We start from the raw sequence: 21,681 nt of genomic DNA, 5'->3' as shown, positions 1-21,681 counted from the left end.
AACCAACAATCTGGTTTGGGGTCTCATATGTGTTAGCATTGGGATACAACAGGAAGTGGTCTTATTTGAACGGAAGAACAACACAAGAGAAGTATGGCTCAGATTATGCTTGTGTGGCTGAGGACAGTATAAGCTGGCAAAACAGTGAAGTTGAGAATATGCTCATCCTTTGTCTGAAGGTTGGTTCAAACTGAACAGTGATGCACCATGAACTCGCTTATAAGAAGCAGCATGTGAATGTGAGTGCTTGAGCTCTGTGCAGATTTCCCATAGCTGAAAAGCTTGGGGCTTCTCACAAAAGGTTGTGATGGGCTTTTGGTGTCCATCTGTGCTTTCTAACACAGATGCTTTGTTATTTTGGTGGTCTTGGGTCAACCTACGCTAAGGTTAAGACAGGGCGAATTTATAACCCTTGGCTAAGAGTTTTTGAAACTATATGAAAATCAAAGTAGCATAAAAGGCCACTGGGCATGATACCAATTCTTGACTCCAATAAAGACAGCCAATAAAAAGAGCTAATGAAAAGAACTCTGATGACATTCATCTGAAATTTTAGATTGTTTTATGTTTTAACAAATTAACAATGGTGATAAGAGGACATTAGCAGCTTTTCTCGGGGCTCTTTGTTAACAATAACTTGAGCCTGCAGCCACAACAGGGGCTGTGGCCAAGTTTTAGCTGGCAGACCAACAAGCCAATATTTTACACAAAGGATGACATTTCTAAAACCAGACGCAGAGACAAACCAAAAGTCACACATGTATTCCAACAAACAAGTTTCTGCCATTTTTAATTGTATTTAGAGCAACAAAGGATTCCAAGATTACAAAAAGAGAACAGAACTCTAGCGCTTGGGGCTGGTCCTGCTGCCCAGTGGAGGCCAAGTGCCGCTGTGAGAACTGAAGCCCCATCGAAAGAAGTTTCAAGCATAATTAGTTTGTTTCTTTTGAAAAAACTTTGAATAATGCTTTCTCTCTTTGCTCTCTCCACATCAAAATGTAATTCTTATCTCTGGTTACATTGTCTAGTCCCTCCTACTGCCAAATTAATCTCAAGGACAGTGTAAGGGTGTCATCTGTATGCACTCCCTAATCAATGTCCATTCTATCTGTTTAGATGAAAGCAGAATGGTGTGTCAAGGAGTGGTGAGGGGGGTATGTCTCTCTTTTTTTAACCTGGGGGGATCCCAATGGTGGAAACTCTTAGTGGCCAAAGTGACTTATAGGACAACCCCATAGGCACTTCCCCGCAGGACAGTTAGTACCAAGTGCTAAGGTCATGAGATACTGCAAACCTGGTATATCTGTCATATGGAGTACAATGACTCAAACTACAAGGCAGCAGACAGACATGGTTCCTGCAGAGAAATAGCAACATTTCAGAACCGTTTTTTCTTTGGGTAATGTATATGTGTGTACTCCAGTTGTTGTTGGTCAGTGGTATCTGCAGCTAAACAACAGTCTTACTTAGTAGCTTACATGGAAAGTATTCCAGGCCCATTTCACAGCTTCTTGTTTAATTCCATGAAAGGCCAAGAGACAAATGGAACAAAGAAACAAAGTAGAATCCTGCTATACTGCAGCAGGATTTAAAGTCACTTAGTAGACATTACCTGCTTCCTGGCCAGATTAAATTGGATCATATTAAAATTAGATCAAAGGCTGTTTTTGTTTGTTTGTTTGTTTGCTCTAAAACACCACCTGCTAAATTCAATTATCTACTGTGCTTTGGAGGGATAGAAGAATTCCCAGTGATTTGTTACCTTGGCTGAAATTTCAGAAGAAAAGTGACAAAATGTATTTTTTCTGCCTTCACCTAGAATGGTTGGGGGTTAGGAGGCTCTGGGCAACAGACCCCAGGGTCAAACACTTAATTGAAGAAAAACGTCTCTACTCATGACTAGCAATGGACCTGCACCTACAGAGATATGACTTGTAGTACACTAACAAATTTTAACAGAGAAAATACATTATCAGTTATCAAAATCTTTACAGAACATATCCAAAACCAGAATAGAGCACACGGACACCCAGTAGCAAGAGCACCTCAATCGCAGGGGAAAGAATTGATGTGACAGAAGGAGCATTTGCTCCAGGTTCCCAAGATCAGGCAACTGCCCTTCTCTAACAAGAACAGTGAAGATCAGGAAATAACCTTCTTACAATGGCTCAGCTCCCATAAAGAGATGCTGGCCAGGCTTTTAGGTGGGCACTTGGGCCCACATCTGGATTTCTTCCTATTGCAATTTCCAGGCGATTTCAATGACATTTCACCACCCTTTCCACATTCATCTGTCTTAAGCTAGTAAAGTGCAATACATCATGTACCCTACCCTTTCCTCCTCCACCCCTTTGCAAGGCCTGAACACCAGGCCCAATATGGGAAGAGATATCAATTATCTGATCAATCCAGGTGTCTTATCCATTCTGAGAGAGCATCCAAAATATAACTGCAACCTCTCTTACAAGTACATGGCATCAGATATGACCTGGAACCAAATATAAAGGTGCAGAGAAAGGTAAAGCTATCAGAACACATTACATCTATATATATAATTCAGTTTTGAAACATGGATACAAATACTCATTTACAATATATTTCAACTTTCTGCCTTAAACTGCAGAGAACTTTTTGTGCTGTCCAAACTGGGCAGAAATGAGGGTTTCTGCCTGCCCTCCTTCTAGTGCAATATCTAATCTTTTAAACTCATCCCCTTCTCATCAAGGGCTTCACATCTTCAAATAAGCTAACATGGGCACTAGCAAACACAGTGGCCAAGACCAGCTCCATTTCCAACCATGCAAAGATGGAGCTTCAAGAATTTGCTCTGCAGCTACTAGAAAAAAAGAAAGCTAATTCTGCTTATAAAATCAGTTAGTGAAGGACACTATAATCTCATTTTTTCCAAATTATCTTCAACACTTCTAAATATGTATATTGTGAGATAACCCCTCCCCACAAAGTCTTCTAAGTAAGTCATCAGAAAAGTCTTTCAGTCTGTCTTTGGATAGTTTACCAAAGAGGCACTAATGCTTGCTCCTTCCCTGCCCTTAAAAATTTTGGTATCTTAGCAGATACAATACAATCTTTGGTTACATAATGGAATGCTTTCATCTCCTTTTCTACTAAAAGAAGTACTTTCAAAGATTTTCAAAGTGATAAGTAGTGAGAACAAACCTGTCTGTAAAGGCAGCCAGGAAAGAAACTTTTTAGTCCAAGAAATTTCACATGCTAAATGGCTTCTTTGGACTTTCAGTTTGGGATTTGATCTGGAAGGTTAGCATTCATGGTTCACAAGCATGAGAGCCAGGCCTTTGGACCAATGACCTCTTAAATCTAGGCAACTAATATAGGAGAATTATAGTCAGTCTCTTGTTTGTCCAGGGCCATGCTAGGGTCATGCAAGGATAGTAAATCAGTTGTCTTCAGAAAAGTTTCTGAAGTGTGATGCTGGCATAGGTCTTGGGGAGTTATAAGGGGTTGCTTGGGCTTTTGGGCCCTGCCAAATTTAAGGGAAAGATGGGGGCAAGGCCACATCTGGACTGAATGAAACAAACAATTAGAAGCCACTTGAAGCTTAAAGTCAGGTAATTTGTGAAGTATCAGGTTATCATGTGGATGGTGGACATAATTTTTTCTTAAAGTGTGTTGAATATATCTTGTTATATATACCTATATGTATTTAGAAATAGGGTGTGGATAGAGAAGGATGTTAGCATCAGCACATTTCTCAACCTGGACAATTAACCTTAGTAACTACCCAAAGGACAGAGTGAAGCTGTTTTTTTCCTCTTTTTTTTCTTTTTTTTTAGTGCCAGTGAACATACATAAAAATATACATATTACTGATTTTCTGTTTTTCAAAGATATATGACAGAATCCTTCAAAAAAAATCCCTTTCTCAGAGTTAGGTAATTTAAAAAAATAATGAACTTTCCAAGAACAATAATATTGCCTGTGGCATAGAAAATCTATGGAACAAAGAAGCCAACTCCCATGTCAGCTCAGAGTCCACACACAGTGAGCTGCCCTGTGAATGAGAGTTGAAAGCGCAATACACGACTCTTCTTTAATCACAGAGTTCGTGACTTTGGCAGCTGTCTGCTGCCCAGCCCAATCCGGGCCTTCTCCATGATGCTCCTCTTTTTCTCGTCCTCACAGTCCATTCCCATCAAGCACTGTAAACCTCCTTGGAGATGATCACCTTGACTTGTCCAGTGAGTGATCTTCCATCTTACCCCATGAGTGGAGCAATGACCATTCTTTCATAGATGAGCACAGTGAACCAGAAACACTCACTCTGCTGAGTAGAGTGTTTGCAAGATAAGACTTCTGCCAGCCACACTAGCTGGAACATCGATGGCCAAAGAAAACAAAAAGAAACAAAACAGAAAATCCCCCCATAAAAGAAAAAGCAAAAACCAATCTAGTCTTTGCTTGTGTGGGAGAACACAGCCAAACTAAGCCTTTCATTGCTCACTCAAATCCCAATGCAGAAACAGTAGGCATAAGGCCTTGTGTAGACTGTTTTCTCTAGTTTTCTCACTTGCAAATTTAGAGTTATCTAGTTGTGTTGCTTTAATTACACTGCTGTTTCACTGATTTTTGGCTTTTGCAAATAAACAAAAACAAAAAAACATGTACATTCATAATGACAAAAGTCATGATCTGGAACTCCATAAGATGAAAAACTCTATAGATAAATGAAACAAAGAGCCTCTAATATTTACAAAGAATATTATAATGTTATAATAAAATCCATGTACTACAGAAGATGGAAATTGCATTAAAATAGATGTAAAGGAACTATTACTTTAACTAAAAAGAGTGGTGATTTTTTTCTATTTAAGATATAGCTAAAAGAGATCCTGTACATAGCCAGATGGTGTCATCACAAAGCAAATCAGAATCTGTCTATTCTAGCTCAAAAAGGGAACCTGTCAGCTTCAGTTTTTGTCCAGCAGGTTTGGTTGTCATATCATCCATCTTATATTCTCCCTGTCTTGCTAAAGAAGTTGTTTTGCAAGTTTGTTTTGCTATTAATATCAAGACAGGAAAGCAGGGAAGCAAACTCCTGTGTATCATATCATGTCACTCAGAAACAAATTTCTCCATCAACATAGTATATCAACTAAAATGGGCAGCTTGGGGGCTGGCCCTTGAACTCCTAAGCTCAGTGGTAAAGTGAAGACCTCAGTGATGAGGACTTGTACAAATGCAAGAGTAGGTGGGAATTCCTCCTGCACTCAAGTTTGAGGAACAGAGTGCACAGAAAGGAAGGGTCCCAACAAATTACATGAAACCAGGAACCCAGGGCATGCCCCGAGTTTATGGGTACAGTCTATCTGTAGCCACACTGGCCAGATCTGTCCAATGGGAGTCATGGTTCTATAGTAAGTCTCAGTAGTCCTGCACCCTCTGATTGAGAGGCAACTCTCACAGGGAATATGAGTGACTTTGGCCAAGTTCAATTGCAATAGAGGAGGATGAGAAAATTTGTGTACATCTAGCCAGATGGCATCATTTGGCTTCAGACTTCCTCTCTGAAGACTTTGGTAGTCTGTTTTATCTTTTGGCTTTCTCTCTTCTTCCCATGACTTCTTCTGGTGAGTATGCTGGATGGACAGGAGAGCATTCTATGCTTTCTAGTGTCTTCATTTTTCCCAGCCTGGTTACTAAGTTTTCTCCTCCATCATGGTCTAGGTAGCCCCTTTAGTCACTTTGAGGAGGAAATTGACAATTCTCCACTTGATAGGAGTATATTGTCTCTGGAGGACAAGGGCAAGATGCCCAGTTTGTCTGGTTCCTTTGATGATTTCTTTCCAATTTGTCTAAGGGCTCCAGAAATCTGAATGTTGATGAAAGACATTGAGTGAGATGTCTTTTAGACTGTGGACATCTAAATATAGATGCTGTGGCTGCTGATCTGCTAGCCTTCATGGTGGTGGTAGGAGGGAGATCTTAGCAGTGTCAACAAACATGCCCAAAGAAGTGAACAAGTTTTACCACCATGGCTTAAATAAATGCATTATAGTGAAGTTCGAGTCCGAACACTGAAGAACTTTGGAGTGAGAATGTGGTGGCAAGGAGTCTACAGGTCCTTTAACAGTAGAGGAAAAGGTGATTGCACTGAGGGATCAACTATTTACTGTCCTTAAAGGGAGACTGGCTAAGCCATCACTTCCTTTTCCTCTGACTCCAGCCACAAAGCTCCTCTATGGTTCACACATGGAAATATGCACATAGATCTGAATGGAGCCTTCCAAAGTGTCAGATCTCTCTGCTCTCTTCTCACTGATTTAACTTCAGTGGAAGTGGCCAAAGTTTTGGCTGAAGAGAACATTATTTAGTTCAAAGCTCTTAGAAAACCTATTGAAAGTCAGTTGAGGGTGGAAGCAGAAGTTGAGAGAGAAAAGGATTTAAAGGAGGAGGCATTTACATGCAGACAAGTTTTCAAACAACAAGCACATTTCAGTACAATGAATTGCACTGCAACTGAGCACTCTATTGCTCAGCGACAAAGGCTGTGGGGGAAGTAATGGTTATCCACCCGCCCTCCTTGTCCTCTTTTCTCTCTATCCTACCAGTAAGATTTGGGGTCATCCTGCTCTTTAATAGCAATAGCCATTAGCAACAACTGAAGTTTCCCACAGAGAGACAGGATGAACAACAACAGTGACTCTTCATGTACCTGTGATTTTTACTTTCTTTGTCACTGTTGGCTTCTTTGGGAATCCTATGTGTTTATTTATTATCGTGAAGAAACAAACCTAGCATGTTTTTTTTGGCTTTTTATTTTCTATGTTTGTTTCTTCCCCAGATACTTATAGCTCTCTAAACTTGACATGGCATAAGGTGAGTAAACATTTGAGTGGTTGGCACACAGCACAGTGCGGTAAACAAGCACAATTGACACTGGGCCACGTGAGGGTCACCACAGATTCAAAGAAATACAACACGTCTCAAAACCAGACAGTAGCCACAACAGGCAGCAGATTCAAAATGTGCCATGGGAGGGTGACAGGGGGGAAGAAGAAGAAAAAGAAAGAAGGAAAAGCCCAGGAAATAGAACCAAGAAACATGTTCATGACAGACTGTACATCAGTAGAGGAATTTCCCCCAAGGCACTGCAGAGAAGTAGTGCAGAATTATATAACAGGCAGAAGACATCTGAAAAGGGGAACAAGGTGGATTTCGGTATTAAGGTTTCCAAGTCTTCACTGTGTGTGGAAATAGATGGGTTTGACTTTCCCAGAAAGGATCTTGGGCACTTGCACAGAGATGATCTCTGCCATCATTTCAGGAAAGTCCACGCTCACCATATGGGACTTGATTAGCAGGTCAAAAGTGAACTGATGCAGCTCCCTTGCAATCTGGAGGGAGAGTAAGAGACAGAACAAACATGTTTAATACAAACTTGGCTCCTGTCCAGCTCTCCTCCCACCTCTGAATTCCAGTACCTTTAGCATATTGTCCCAAGGCCTAGACTTGGTCCTGCCTGGTGTGTGTGTGTGTGTGTGTGTGTGTGTGTGTGTGTGTGTGTGTGTGGGTTTGTGTGTGTGTGTACATGCATGACCCCATTTGTGTGTTAGAAAAAATGATCTCCAAGGAGGCACCGAGAGTTCCTAGAGATCATTTATTCCATTTCAAATTCTCTGATTTAGGACTGAGTGTCTGAGTGTTCCTATTTTCCTTTCTTCCATTGAGCTCTCTCTCTCTCTCTCTCTCTCTCTCTCTCTCTCTCTCTCTCTGTCACACACACACACACACACACACACACACACACAAGAATCAAGGAAAAGAGGAAAGAAAATATCTAGGCCTGTTTTGTCTGCCTGGGAAATTCATCTGCCTTATGCTTCTTCTCTGAGACCCAGCTTCTCTGTACTCAACTCCTCCACCCCTTTCACAACATCCAGCTGGGACACTATGACCTGTGTTCCTTTCTTCTCCATTGCATTTTCTTCTTGGACCATACTCAGAGCCAGAGGCAAATGGAAGCACCTCCCAACAGGTGGTGCCAGGCCCTAGAGGAGCCTATTATCACTGGGCTCTATCAGGCTGCTCTCTCTGATAAAGCACCCTCTGTAGTTTGCTTACAGGCTGCACAGAATCCAGGAGCTTGGTGAGCTGGTAGAAGCGCCTTGAGCAGGATGTGGGATTTTTTCTTTTGCATGCAATGATACGATCGAGTTCCTTGATGTAGTTCATTCGAAGTTCATCAAAGAATTTTTGATTTTTCAGCCCATCCACTGGAACTGATGTGGGATGAAGACAGAATGGGGAGGGGAAGCATGCCCACGAAGGAGTATTAGACAAAGCACCAAGTTTTCTGACCACAAACTTGACCCCCCCACCCCCACACAGAGGGAACTGTCTATTTGGCTTTCTGTCAGTTGAAGTCTGTGTGCCTGGGGCCTTCAGAGTAAAGGATTTTCTGTTCTTAACATGGAGAGGAGTTAGATAAAATAGACTGAAGCTTTTTTTGACCAGTTTTTTCATGTACCCATTTCTCAGGTCTCAATTTTTTTTGTTCTCCATCCAACTATGATTTAGGCATTCACAAAACCTGGCTTATCAAATACCAAATACCTCCATTCTCCGCCATCACACTCTGCTTAGAGGTGACATTAAAGAAAGCTTCCTTGACTGCCAAGTAAACCCTGTCTCAGTTGCCTCCATCAGCCTCCTTTTGTTGCTAGAAGAGGAAATGTCCTCTTGGAGGTCGTCCCTCCTGCTGTACTCCTCTGCCAGCAATGCAAGGTGGCTCATGCCAGTTACTACAGGGTATTTCAGAGGCCTGTTACTTCTTTAAAAACGTCTTCTCTCAGTGAGGTAATGAGAGTACAGAATCTGGTAAAGGCTGAATTCTACCCATGTAACTGATCTTTACATATGAAATTGGTCTTTGTAAGGAGAAAGGATGCTGAGGGGACATGGAGGGTGGAGAGAGGGAGAGAGAAAAAGGGGGAATGTCCAGAAACTGCATACTCCCTAATAACAGTTTAGTGGAAAATGCAGGCCCCCTGGAACCTCTGTGCTCCCAGTGGTTTCCTCTGCAGGCCCAGGTACTTACTAATGCTGAAAAGTAGCAGTGCTTTCATGCACAGAAATTCCTGGGGGGTTATCTGGAGCCATCCAAATTCTTGAGACAGGTGCCTCATCCGCACGCATTGGCTGTACATCCTCGACTTGTGCATGCGGTATCTAAGCCAGAGACACACACGTGAAAAGGAGAAATGAAAGGACACTTTCAACCAGCATACCAGAAATGTTTCTTGGAGCCCCCCTCTCCTGTGATTCTCCAAGAAAAGATGGCTGCTTGTCCTGATACGATTTCAGTGACAAGGAACTACGCTGTTCTCCCTGTCCCCCAAACTTCTGATATCCAGATAAGGACTCATCTTCTCCAGTCAGGATATGGTTTAGCACATGGAATTTCCAGGTCTGCATTTCCTTTCTGATGCCTGAGTCAGGGACAGGAAAGCATAGCCAAATGAACACAATGGGGCAGGGACATGGTCTCCCTGACTACAGTGTTAGGATCTCAGCTACAGCCAGAGCCAGGATCTGCCATCTAGGCAGCCCATTTCAGGATTTCTCAGAGAGACTACCAAGCAATCTGCTGTTAATATAAGAACGCTAGGGTTTGCAAGTAGCCATCGGTGTTTATCTTGTCAACACCCCTGCCTGCCATTTCCTGTAATAGAAATGCATTCATTTCTTTTAAAAAACAACTAGCAATAGATAGAAATTGCACATTGTCTTTTCACAATGAGTTCCAGTGCTTCTAAATGTGCTGAGGGTGTTTTTTGATGTCTATTCTCAATGTCCTCTGCAGAGGGGAGCCCACTCCCTCAAAGACTGGCTGTTCCTCACCACAATTTGGGGGTTGTAAACATCTGTGTGCTGCTTTCTTATAGTGAGTTGTGAACAGATTATCACATTATCACCTATAAATTGTACGGGGAAGTAGCCAAGGCTCAGACAGCTTCAGGGTGGAGGCACCTTCTCTGTTCCATGTTTGGCTATGGCAAGTCTCTAAGAAAAGACACAGGCTCTCCAACTAGGAGGACTTTAAGTTGAGAAGTGTGTGTGTGTGTGTGAGAGAGAGAGAGAGAGAGAGAGAGAGAGAGAGAGAGAGAGAGAGAGAGAGAGAGAGAGAGAGAGAGAGGACAATTCATTTGTAGTGTGTGAAGAAAGAAAGGAAGGGGAATTTGACACTAGCTTAAGCGCCTTAAGCGATGAGGACAAAGACCTCCCAGATGGACTATAAAGGCTATGTTTTGATATTCTGGTTCCCAAGCCACTAGCCTGGTACACAGGCTGAGCAAGCAGGCTTATCATTGCCTGGGCAGAAGTTCTGCAACCTATCTCATAGAGACCTTGGCTGCCCTGGAGAAGGAGAGAAGGTAGCAGGTGGTGAATTATTCAACCCAGGCTGCACTCCAACTGGACAAGGGAAGTGTTTAGATGGTATCACAAGTCAATTGAGCAGAACAGTGCTGCTCTAAGCTCTTTTACCCTAGAGGACATTTGAGTAAGTTCTGCTTTCCCTGGAACCTGGCTGTATGCCTGTCTCCATTGTATTTGCACGCCTCTGTTGATGTCAACACTGCAGTGTTTGAAATCATGGTCCTGGAATAATGGATTCCTAGAATATTGTTGGTGGCCCCTGAGACAGAAAAGACAGGGGATGGATAGGAAATAAGAGGACGGAGCAATGAAAGGAATTCAAAGAGGAAATAAACAGGAAACAAGAAGAAAGAGTTGAGAGAGAATTAAAGGAAGGAAAAGGAAAAGGCAGTAGGGGTAAAAATAAGGGTTAGGGATGGAATTAAAAAAGAGAGCAGAAGTAGTCATTGATAAAAGGGAAAGGGAAAAGTGAAGATCGGAAAACACTAAACATAGTGCCTGGCACATGGTAAGCACTTAGTTATTGATGTGTAAGGAAGGTGTTATTACATTATTCATCATTCTGTGATGAGAGATGGATGATTCAGAGAACTTCAGCAATTCTCCCATGGTTACAGAGCTAGCATTTAAGCCCATTTCCCTTACAACATGGGAATTCCATAAAGATGGAAAGAATGAAGAAAACTTTACTGAGAATAGGGTTTTGGCATTCCATAGAGCAGCACATGGGTTTCCCAGCTTCAGGTACCCATCTCTGTCTCCCTGGACCTCAGCTGAAAGCAATCATAGTTTTTCCTGGGAAATACTGCATTTCCAGTGGGAAGTAGAAATGTATGGGGTCAAATTGGGTCTCAAAATGACTGAAATTTTATTTATCAAGCAGGTACCAGGGATACTAAACATAATGCATTATACAAAACTGCATAACATCTTGTACATAAAAACATCCCAAAATGTCAACAGTATCTATGTTGAGAAGCACTGATCTAGATATTTTTAAGGACTCTGTGGACTTTAATGCAATAGGTACAAATAGAAAGGAACCCTGTTTCAGGATGTTCATGGCTTGATAGAGCTAAGTCTGATACCTTTAGAAGTTCTGTGGCATATTCTCATGAGATGGATGAGAACTACTACAAAACTGAGGTGAGCTGCCATAGGCATACTTTGAGAGAGAAGGAAATGGCTATTTAGAAACTGATTACTGTATAGACCCCAAAGATCTCAGGGCTCTGAGGAAGGTGGAACTAGTGCCTGGAGAGTTGATCCAATCAAGAGCAGCAGAATTTGTGGGGCTTTACAATGTCTGCCCCAGAAGATGGCATTAAAGGTAACTCTTGGAAGTTCTGGAAACCAAAGTCCTGGTGGCTATTCTTAGCTTCTGACTACCAGTGCTGGCTAGGATGAAAGAGAGCAGCTGGGGACACTTACTCTGCCTTTCATGGCTCTGCTGTGTTTTAAGGAACCACAAGTCTGTGGATTTTATTGAAAGGCCTGAAGGAGGAGGAAGGTCAATTCCTTCCCTGACTGAAGCGATTCTCTGTAATGAAACTAGCTTAAGGATCTTGGGAAAGTTACTCTGGTTATCTCCATTCAAAGAGCCCCTTCAAAACCTCAGATAATGAATACAGGGGACACTATCACTATCACTATCAGGAAAAGGGGAAAAGGCACCAGAATAGGATCCCCAGCAGGTTCCATTCCTTTTCTTTTTATTTCCCTTCCACTTCCCTTTCCCACCCTCTTTCCATTCATTTTTCCTTTCTCTTTCCTTTCTTTCTTGCCCAGTGAGAGAAAATGTTACTTTAAAGCCTATAGGCTGGTGACTGGCTTTGAATGTCCTACACACGTAAACTTAATCTTGAACTCCTGATCCTCCTGTTTCAGTGGTTTGAATACTAGGATTCTTTGAGCCATTATCCCTGGCCTAAAAGATTTTTTAAAGTATTTATATAAACCATTGGTCTGGATGACCACACCCATCAATTCCCATTTAAAATGGTTAAGGGATCTTGTCCAAAGATGGATAATAACAGAACTAAGACTTTAGAAGAGAATATGATTCCAAACTCTAAGCACTTGGTCAAATTGATGAAATATAAATATAGCTGGTAGGAAGACAGATATGAATTCAACTTATTTAAGAAAAAAAGAAATGGCAAAGCCATTTTATTTTGATACAAATAAGCTCCCACATCCCAAAAGACATGACTATATATGCAAAGATATCTGATTATCATGAGAACTCAGTGAGACAGGTTTTAGGAAGTACTAAGCATAATCCTGGCATGAAAGTAATTGCTCAAGAAATAGTGACTGACAGAAGTCCTCAGTGGTAGCAGAGGGATACAAGACTGGTCACAGGAGTACTTACTCATTGAAAACCAGGTCAGGTGCAAAGTAGAGCATCCTGGAGTTGACGTTAGTGAAGGACCGCCAGCCCATCGCAAATACCATGAGTCCCATCCAGGAATACTGAATGACTGCCATTTGGTCATCCACATGCAAGTTGCGGAATCCTGGAAAAGATGGTACAGAGCCAAAGTCAGATTGCCATTGGTGGGCTGAGTTATGTCTGGGCATCTGCTTTGCTGAGAATTTGGCTCCCACATAGCCACTGAGGAGCCCTAAAGAACCTTACTGACGGCTCTTGAGGGAGGGGTGGTGGAGAAGAGCAATCTACATGGTGGGGACCTATTCTCCTTCTCTAAGCTCTTCCAATGAGATCATGGTAGCATCAGAAAGGGTACTGATATTTGGAAAAAAGAGTAGTAATCTCACACTATTTGTAGAAGCTCAGAAATGTGTTCAAGGTCCTATGAGTGTATCTAGCAGACTGACTTCCCAAGTCCACATTCTTGATCATTACAACATTGGCAAGATTCAGTTTAACTGCCAGTTCTCCTACGTGTACAGTTCTTCTCACTTTACAAAGCTGTCTTCTAGTTGTAATTTGATGTCAGCTGTGCCACAACTGGGAGGGGGGTACTCTTACATATCTGCAAATGCTAGGAGGAGTTTAACAAGCATTGCTTTCTCCATCCCCCCTTTAGACTGTTTTCCTACACAAATCTTTCTTTCCCTTTTTTCTACTTAACATTGACCCTCTAGTTTTATATCTGCCTCACACCTAAACTGCTGCTATTATACAATAAGAGCCTCTGTATGACTCGCACCAGTAGACTAATTTCTTGTCACTTGCCTTCTGATAATTTAGGCCCCACTTCTTCTTTTTCAATGCCTTGTGCTTTTCCAGGCCTCTGCCTAGGCAGATGCCTTTGCCTATGGTGCAACACTCATGTGAGTGTTTTTCAAGGTTTTTTTTTCCAAAAACTACCTCCTCTGTGGAGCATTTTCCAATTTATCCAAGAGCATGGGCCAATGATTATACCTTTACCTTTGCAAGGAATGTGGGGTAGCTTTAGCTAACTAAAGAGCTCAATTCCCAATATCATGATTTAGAAATGGATATCTGTCTCTTCTACAAGACTTCAAGTTTATCTTCCTATTAATCGTTAATACAGAGTATAGTCTAGGTATTTGACTGGACACTTGCAAAATATTAATCAGACACATGAGGTATGGATTCTTAATATGTATAATTCAATTTTTATAGAACAGAAATGTGATTCCCTCTAAATGGCTTTCCTTAAGTGAAGGAAGCAGCATCCCAAAAGTTATATCTGTAATGACACCTAGGTAGAACATATAGGCCAAGTTTTCTGGAATTTTCCAATTCTTTGCATCGTTAAAAAATTTAAAATATTACTCCACAGATCATCCTTACTAGTGCCACCTTTATTTTTCTCCTACAAATTAAGAATTACCACTAATTTTTTTCTTTGAATTTGGAGAAAGCATCTGTGAATTGACCTCATTTGATTTTAATGCCCCTAGATGACAGACAATGTGACACTTATTTTATCAACATGGAACCTAAAAATTAGGGCAATTATATGACTTGCCCAAGATCATGCAGTTAGCATGGCTGAACTAGAACTGGAATCCAGGAATTTCAGTTCTCTGTTCCACTCTTTCTTTTAATCACCTACCGGTGGTCACAGTTCAGAGGTTATTCAGATCATCTGCTTTTCTTTGCTATGGGCTCAGGTGTGAGGTCTTCATGAACAGAATGCTTTCTGCCCACTCACCCACCCACTTACCCTTTCATTTTCATTTTGGTTTAGATCTCAGATCTCCCAGTTATATGCTGTTCTAGAATTCCTCATAGCACCACCCTTGACTGTAATTTTAGCTCCCAGGCCAGTGTTTCTCTCTTCATCGTATTGACAAATGAAACTGTCTGGAGCCTCAAACTAGAGAGCGTTTCTCTCCCAGAACCCTTCTATATTATAGAATCCCTAGCTCTGATCCTTTCACATAGAAGACAAGAGGCCAGGTTTAATGAGGCAACAGTTAAGGTTCACCTGGGGAAAGAGTCCTGGGAGTTTGAACACTGATAATCTATGGTGTGATGCAGTAAGTAGACAGGAATAAAACCTGGTAAGTAAGCTTTGATCTTCTAGTGGAATGTGTGACTCTGAAAGTATGTGTAGGGGGAAGTATTAAACTGTGTACGTATCAAAGAAACTATACAGATGCTCCCTCACCCAATTCTCCAATACCAGAGAACTAACAAAAATGTGAAAGGGAAACATTTCAGTTAGGCTGTAATACTAATTGACAGTACTTAGATCTGTTTAGTGCTCAGACACAGTACCTTTGTACACATAAACAACATAGAATACGAGTTTTCCATTATAGTTGCATTCTGTTTGTAACAATTGACTGTTCATTTAGTGCATAGCTTTTGAAGTAGCCTGTTCAGACTACATGGATAATAAGGAAAGGCAGGGAGAAATTGTAGTGTCAGGCTATTGTTAGGTTGTTCTGGTGAAATAGGAGGAATTATGCTCAAGTTTTGAGACACAACCAACATGGAATAGATGATGTTTCCTTGTTTTCTAATTAGAATTGAATAAACATTATTACTAGCAGCAATCAGCACTACTGACGTGCATGTTCTTATGTCTAGTTTGGGACACTGTATGAAAAACGGGGCCTGGAAATTAATGTTGCTATAGTGCATTGGCCAGCCAACGTCTTCAAAGAAGACAGTTTAAACCTGACGTCAATGTCTAAGGAAGGCTGGTGGCAATTTAGGTTGAGCTTAATGCAAACTGTAGCTTTAGGACTCAATCATCTTAATTCTAAGCTACCATCTAGAGAGCAGCTACTGTGTTTCACCTCCTGTGCTAAGTATTCTGTATACATAAACCATATGCTGATGACAGTTTTCCAAGTATCCTGTCATCTCTAGAGATGAGGAAAGAGCTGCACAAAGACCCATGATTTACTCAAGTTTACATATCAACCCATAACTAATATTCCAATGTAGATATATCTGATTTTCAATAAGCTGTATATTGATTCAAGTGTCTCCAATTTTTAATTATAATTATTAGTGTGCCAGGCACCATATGAGAAATTTTCTAGATATTATCATCATCACAGAAAATGTACAACAAAATTCATCTGACTAGGTTCTTGTATAGGACAGAAACTCAAATGATGAATGTACAAATTACTTGAACTAGTAGGTGATTATGGACAATTTGAATAACCATTCTTATGAATGCAATAATCAGCTTCCTTTAGGAGATATTCTTCTAAATGATTTGGTGTCAGAGGTCATTTATTCTGGAAAGACAAATGCTAAACTGATTTTGGCTCAAAGATTTGTTAATGCAAGGAGATGACTTCCCATGCTGAGGGTTGAGCCAGTATTTCCAGGTAAAAGAAATGCCATGGTCATTTGCAGTAGGTTAGTTCTAAGGCCACCAAATTAAAAATCAAAGTGTCTGAGCTCAGGCTCTTGTTCCATTGTTAAGTAACTAATGCAATAAGTTAGCTCACTTCTTTGAGCTGTTGATCATTTATGAGACTCGTGTGTATGGAAAGGTTGTGCATCCTGTAAAATGAGACATGCTAAATATTTGGAAATTGAGAATCACCATTAAAAATGGCATCAAGACATCCAGCTGGATAAATGATAATAATGTGTTTTTTCTTGTTTGTATTCTTGCTCCCCATGTGAACTCTCAATTTTGGCACAGTGCATATCCAGCCACAGTCCTTGGGCTTCTTGCCCACTAATCTTATTGGATACTTAAACTCTGTTTTCTGATGTGAGAAATTAGTAGGGAAGTTCTAGAAGCTAGGCCAGGGGCCTTGTGAGTTAGAAATACAAAATGAGTTCTTTACAATCAAAATGCAAATTTTACAAAAGTAGAAAGCCCATTATATGACAAGGTGGCCTTCTATGAGGTTTTGACCCCTCATTGTAAAGCTAAGAATGGCCGAAACAGAGAGCCATTACACACAACAGCTAGAGTTCATAGCTTAGAGGTAGTTTGGAATTAGGAGGACCTAGGATCAACCTGTATTTATTCTATTTTATATATGTACATGTGCATTTTTGTCTTTAACTGTATGATAATCACATTCTATGTAAAATAGAGGAATGGGCACCTACTTCATAGGGAATTCTTATGGTAAACCAATCAGAAAGTTGCTTTGTTTCCACTATAATGCATACCTGTTTTTATTAAAAGGTTGGTTAATCTTTGACTTCACAGGAAGAGACTTGGTTGTTGAAATTTCAAAAGAATCTTTAAATCATATACTCATGGAATTGGGAGGATCTTTAAAGCGCATATGCTTCATTGCCTGTCAAAATGAATTCCTAAAAGCCACAAGATTGTGTGCTGGTGACAAGCAGCTTATGGTGTAGTTGGGGGTAGTGCTGAGGGACATGAGGTGGAGGGGTAGTGAGGATCAGGCAGAGATTCTGCCTTTAAATATATGGAGTGGGTCACTTGTATCTGCACAATGCTTTTTAAAAAAATTAGTAGTTTGTCTTCTAAAGGAATGTTTGTGACTCCATAGATAGAAGCTATCTAAAACTTCCCTAATCTATTATAGTTAAATAATAAGGCTTATTTAAATAATAAATGACCTAGTAAGGAAGTGAGTTCCCATTTGTTACTGGAGATATCATAGGGAAGTAAGAAAATCACTTGGTAGTTCTTTCAGCATGACCTAACCTTTCTTCCCACCATGATTTCTAAAGTACTGTAAAACCCACTAAGGGTTCCTTTATGTGAAGTTTAAAAGTTATCATGTTAATCAAAAATGCTCTTGATATGCACAAATAAAGAAACAGACCCAGAAGGGTAAAGGATCACAAATGGGTATTGAACAGAGCTAAGACAAGAACCCAAGTATTCTGGCTTCCAACTTTCTTTCTGCAATCTCATGTAAAAATTCCTGTGAGATAGCTCGGAAGTAATACTGCCTCTGGAATGAACTTACATGTTTATATGTGGAAGAAGATCTTGAGGATCATATAGCTATAGCTGTAAGATATGTCACTTGGGGGTTATGACAAAGTATGATTACTGTGCATCAGTGAAGTCATATGTGATACTGGCATGCTGTCTTTCCTCTTGCTTTCTGAGTTTCAATTTCCTCAATGTTTAAAGTGAGACTTTTTCTATGACAATCATTCATCTACAGTGTGATATTGAGTACTGCTTGAGTTAACGAGTACCTGGTCCAAGGAACCATTCAATAAATACGATATCCTTTATCCCACTTACTCATTTTCCTTTTCCTTACCAGGTAAGGCCTTAGCCCACTTGACCACATGTACAAGCTGTCTCTCGCCAAGCTCGTTGAGGCTGGATAACAAGGCAGCAAAGGAATCAGGCTGATTGTTGTCATGTCCAGCACATACCACTCCTGGCTCTATGGCTTCTAGGACATTAAGAAAGATAGGCTGACATTCATAGCCTTCAATGTGTGATACTGTCATCTTCTGGGATGGGTCCTCAGTGGGGCTTCCAGCACTGGAATTTTCTCCTTCTTCCTGTAGTTTTAGATTTCCAAGTTTTTTCAGCTTACGAGCTATTAAAGAAGTAAAAGAAATTTGAATATAGAATCAGTGGCCAAAAATACACACTGTAGTTTCTCTGTTAGGAAAAGTGACTGAGCTAAAAAATTAGATGTTTCTCTTTGGTCATAGAGTCTAAGTTTCCTAAGGACAAGTGTTTATTCAACACTGGTTGAATGAGTGAGTTATCCTCCATCTCTGTTAAACCCCAAAGTATTGTGTATTGTTTTCTCCTTTGGTCCATGTTACAGACCACTCTAGTATATCCTTAAATCAGTTTGACCCAAGTGCAGACTTCAGTAATTATACCTGGAACATTCAGTTGATTCATTTACAAAAACATTCATGACTTATTTCTTTATTTGTCTATTCTCCACACTTATATTGGAAAGATTTGTTTTTAGGTAACAAAGAACATAGGCCCAGCTACAGTATTATAGAAGAGAAATAAATACCCACAAACAAGTCTAGAAAGTGCCAGAATAGCAAAAACTACAACAGAGGCATCACGAATAAGGGGAAAATAGTCTTTCTACATGGTGAGGTTAGGAAATACTTTATTTCAAAGTTGGCATTTCACATAGGTCTTAAATACTGATAATAATTTCCACTAGGAAAATATGGGTAGAAAGGGCATGAAGAAATGGGGAAACTAGAAATCAATGTGCTTATAGTTTATGTTGTATATGGGAAAAGACTGTCTATATCTATCATGTTATGAACAAACTGTGGTCTGGTTTTAATGGACAATGTGTATTGTATTAAGAAGTACAGGTTTTGTCTTAAAAGCCATAAGCAAATAATGAACAATATAAACAAAACAACAATATAAATTTGTCTATATTTGATATTAGCAAGTTCTGACTTATATATTATAGGCAAATTCTGATTGTTGTAAATAAGTTATGCAAATGCATCTGTGTTAGAGAAAGCGACCAAAAAGACCTGCTGAATAAAGACCTGGACTAATTCTGTGGGTTCTAAATGGGTAACAAAGAGTATACACATTTCGAAATCAGGTCCAGTTTCTCTATATACACATTCTTTTTAGCACTGGGCATTGAACATAGTCTGTACTTAATAAATACTCATCACCTAGCCAATATCCTAAGTCCTCTTTTTTTACTTAGCAACTAGAATTTAACAAAGCTGGTCAGGCTTCCTTTGAATTTACTCTGTAAGCTGGGCATGCCTTGGATTTGTGATTCTTCTGTCTCAGCTTCTCAGTAGCTGGAAGTACCAGGTTTACCTACCAGGTTTATTACACACACACACACACACACACACACACACACACACACACACAAACACACACACATTGGTACTTAAGATTCTCTGTGGACAGCAAGATTGCCACACATTCATGACATTGTAGAGATTCAGACACTAGATTTACAGCAGTTGAGAACTTATGTATCAGATAGGAATGAAGTTTAGAAAAGAGTATGAAAATCCTTTATATCTTCAGACTACCAAATCATTTCACACTAGGATCAGTGAGCAGGAATTTTCTGGTGTGCTGTTTCCCACCACACACTAAAAAGTACCTCAGATGTTGTCTGGATGATATTCCTAGTTGATCATATAACATAACACACATTGATTTTCTTCTTTAGCAGAGGAGAAGAAAGGGAAGCTAAAGAGTTAGAGCCTATAATAATATTAAACAAATAATACACTCTCCATGACTCTATTATTTGTCTATAAAAAACAGAAATCATACTAGCAGGCAGCTGTTAGGATGTTAGATATAATAATATTCTTTAAAACAACCACAGTAATACCAAACTCAGTCATTAAGAACTACTTTCCTGACATGCTCACACACATATTGTCTTATGTGTGAACACTTGTGTGTGTGCATATACCTGAACACACACCGGCACACACACACACACACACACACACACACACACACACACACACACACTTACTTTAAAGGCCCTCTGGCATTCCAATGATTACTTTGTACTATTTTCCCTAACACTTGTATTGATAAGTATGAATAAATGAAAAGGTCATAATTCTGAGATCTACCAGAAGCAGATGCAGTGAGAGTAGACCATAAACTCTATTTTTCCCTAATCCTCTAAAATAATAAATAAATACAGAACAAAGAGAAGTTGATCCCTCAATTTAAGTGCATAAATGTGATAAAACCAACTAAATATCTGCTTCTGACTCCACAGAAAAATGACATATCTGGAATAGACTTTAAGGCCTAATTAGAAAAGTAGAGCCTTTACTTCAAACTTTATCATACTCTTACTCGGTAAACCAAAGTTATAATAGTTTGCATGTTCATATCAAAACCTAGGACATGGAGAAGAAAATGGTGTGTAGATCAAGGGTGTGTAGAAGAAGAGTGGAAAAATAACAAGGAAGTCTGTGATCTCAACTTTGCAATATATCCTTGCTCAAAAATCGTTTCTTCAGGATTTGAGCACACACACAGTAATAAGGCGATATGTATGTCCATTGACAACTTTCACCTCCCACTTCAAGGCATAATAAGGCTGGTGGTTTGGTAAAAACCTAATCTATCTACTCCTAGAACATGAGGACTGGTCTTCACAATGTTTTGCCATTTGGTGAATCCATTTCTTTCACTGGGCCTTTTTCTTGTACATGGCCATACAAACGAATGATGCCTCCAGAATGCCCCTGTGGTGCAGTTCACAGACAGACCCCAATCTTATTGCTGGTATTTTCTAGTCTTGAGCATAGGGAAAAATAACCTCAATGGTCTGAACCTGTTTTAACCAGAAAACCTACATTCTCTGTACTTTATCTTGTGAGTTCTCCAAGGAGTCTGAATCCCTTAAGTTTTCTCTTCTTTGACTCTAATCTTTATCCCTGACAGTGGACATTAGTGACTAGCATTAAATGTAGAAATGGCATAACAGGAAGTTCTGAAAATACTCAGTTCCCTGCCTAAATGGAAACATATTTAGGGTACTGTAGTGGTAAAAAGATTCATAACCTGGCAAATAGGAAGAGTACTTAGAAATAATCTTATCCAGTGTTCATGGGTTCAAATATATTCACAGTTTACCCAGGAAATACAGTATATAGATATGTGTGTAGAAGAATGATTGGCATTCTGTCTGGCAAAGTGGCATAAAATGTCTTACTGCCTTCTTATCCCTAGAAGACATTCGTGTACCATGTGAAAACTGTCATGAAATGCATGTATTCCAAGCTAAATTCAACCCTTACATATCACTTTGAGAAGTCTTATATTAGTCCAAAGTTTTAAGTCAAAGATGGAGAAGTTGAATCTAGTGAGGGCAAAGCAGTCTAATGACAGA

The 21,681-nt window shown here is 40.0% G+C and overlaps 1 protein-coding gene across 1 annotated transcript in view; it reads right to left on the bottom strand.

The window, feature by feature from the left end:
- Positions 1-763: 763 nt before the first annotated feature.
- Ar (androgen receptor) overlaps positions 764-21,681 on the bottom strand; it is a 194,428-nt gene continuing 173,510 nt past the window's right edge. The window contains exons 4-8 of the mRNA XM_005081152.4: positions 18,097-18,384; positions 12,791-12,935; positions 9,077-9,207; positions 8,101-8,258; positions 764-7,373 (exon numbers count right to left, since the gene is read on the bottom strand). Coding sequence (XP_005081209.1) covers positions 7,218-7,373; positions 8,101-8,258; positions 9,077-9,207; positions 12,791-12,935; positions 18,097-18,384 — 878 coding nt within the window. The 3' untranslated portion in view covers positions 764-7,217. The remainder of the gene's footprint in view (positions 7,374-8,100; positions 8,259-9,076; positions 9,208-12,790; positions 12,936-18,096; positions 18,385-21,681) is intronic.

The sequence above is a fragment of the Mesocricetus auratus genome, unplaced genomic scaffold, assembly GCF_017639785.1.
Source record: "Mesocricetus auratus isolate SY011 unplaced genomic scaffold, BCM_Maur_2.0 Super-Scaffold_100003, whole genome shotgun sequence".
NCBI classification, from domain to species: Eukaryota; Metazoa; Chordata; class Mammalia; order Rodentia; family Cricetidae; genus Mesocricetus; species Mesocricetus auratus.
The sequence above is the reverse complement of the archived record's forward strand: the minus strand, read 5'-3'. Positions and strand labels throughout refer to the sequence as shown.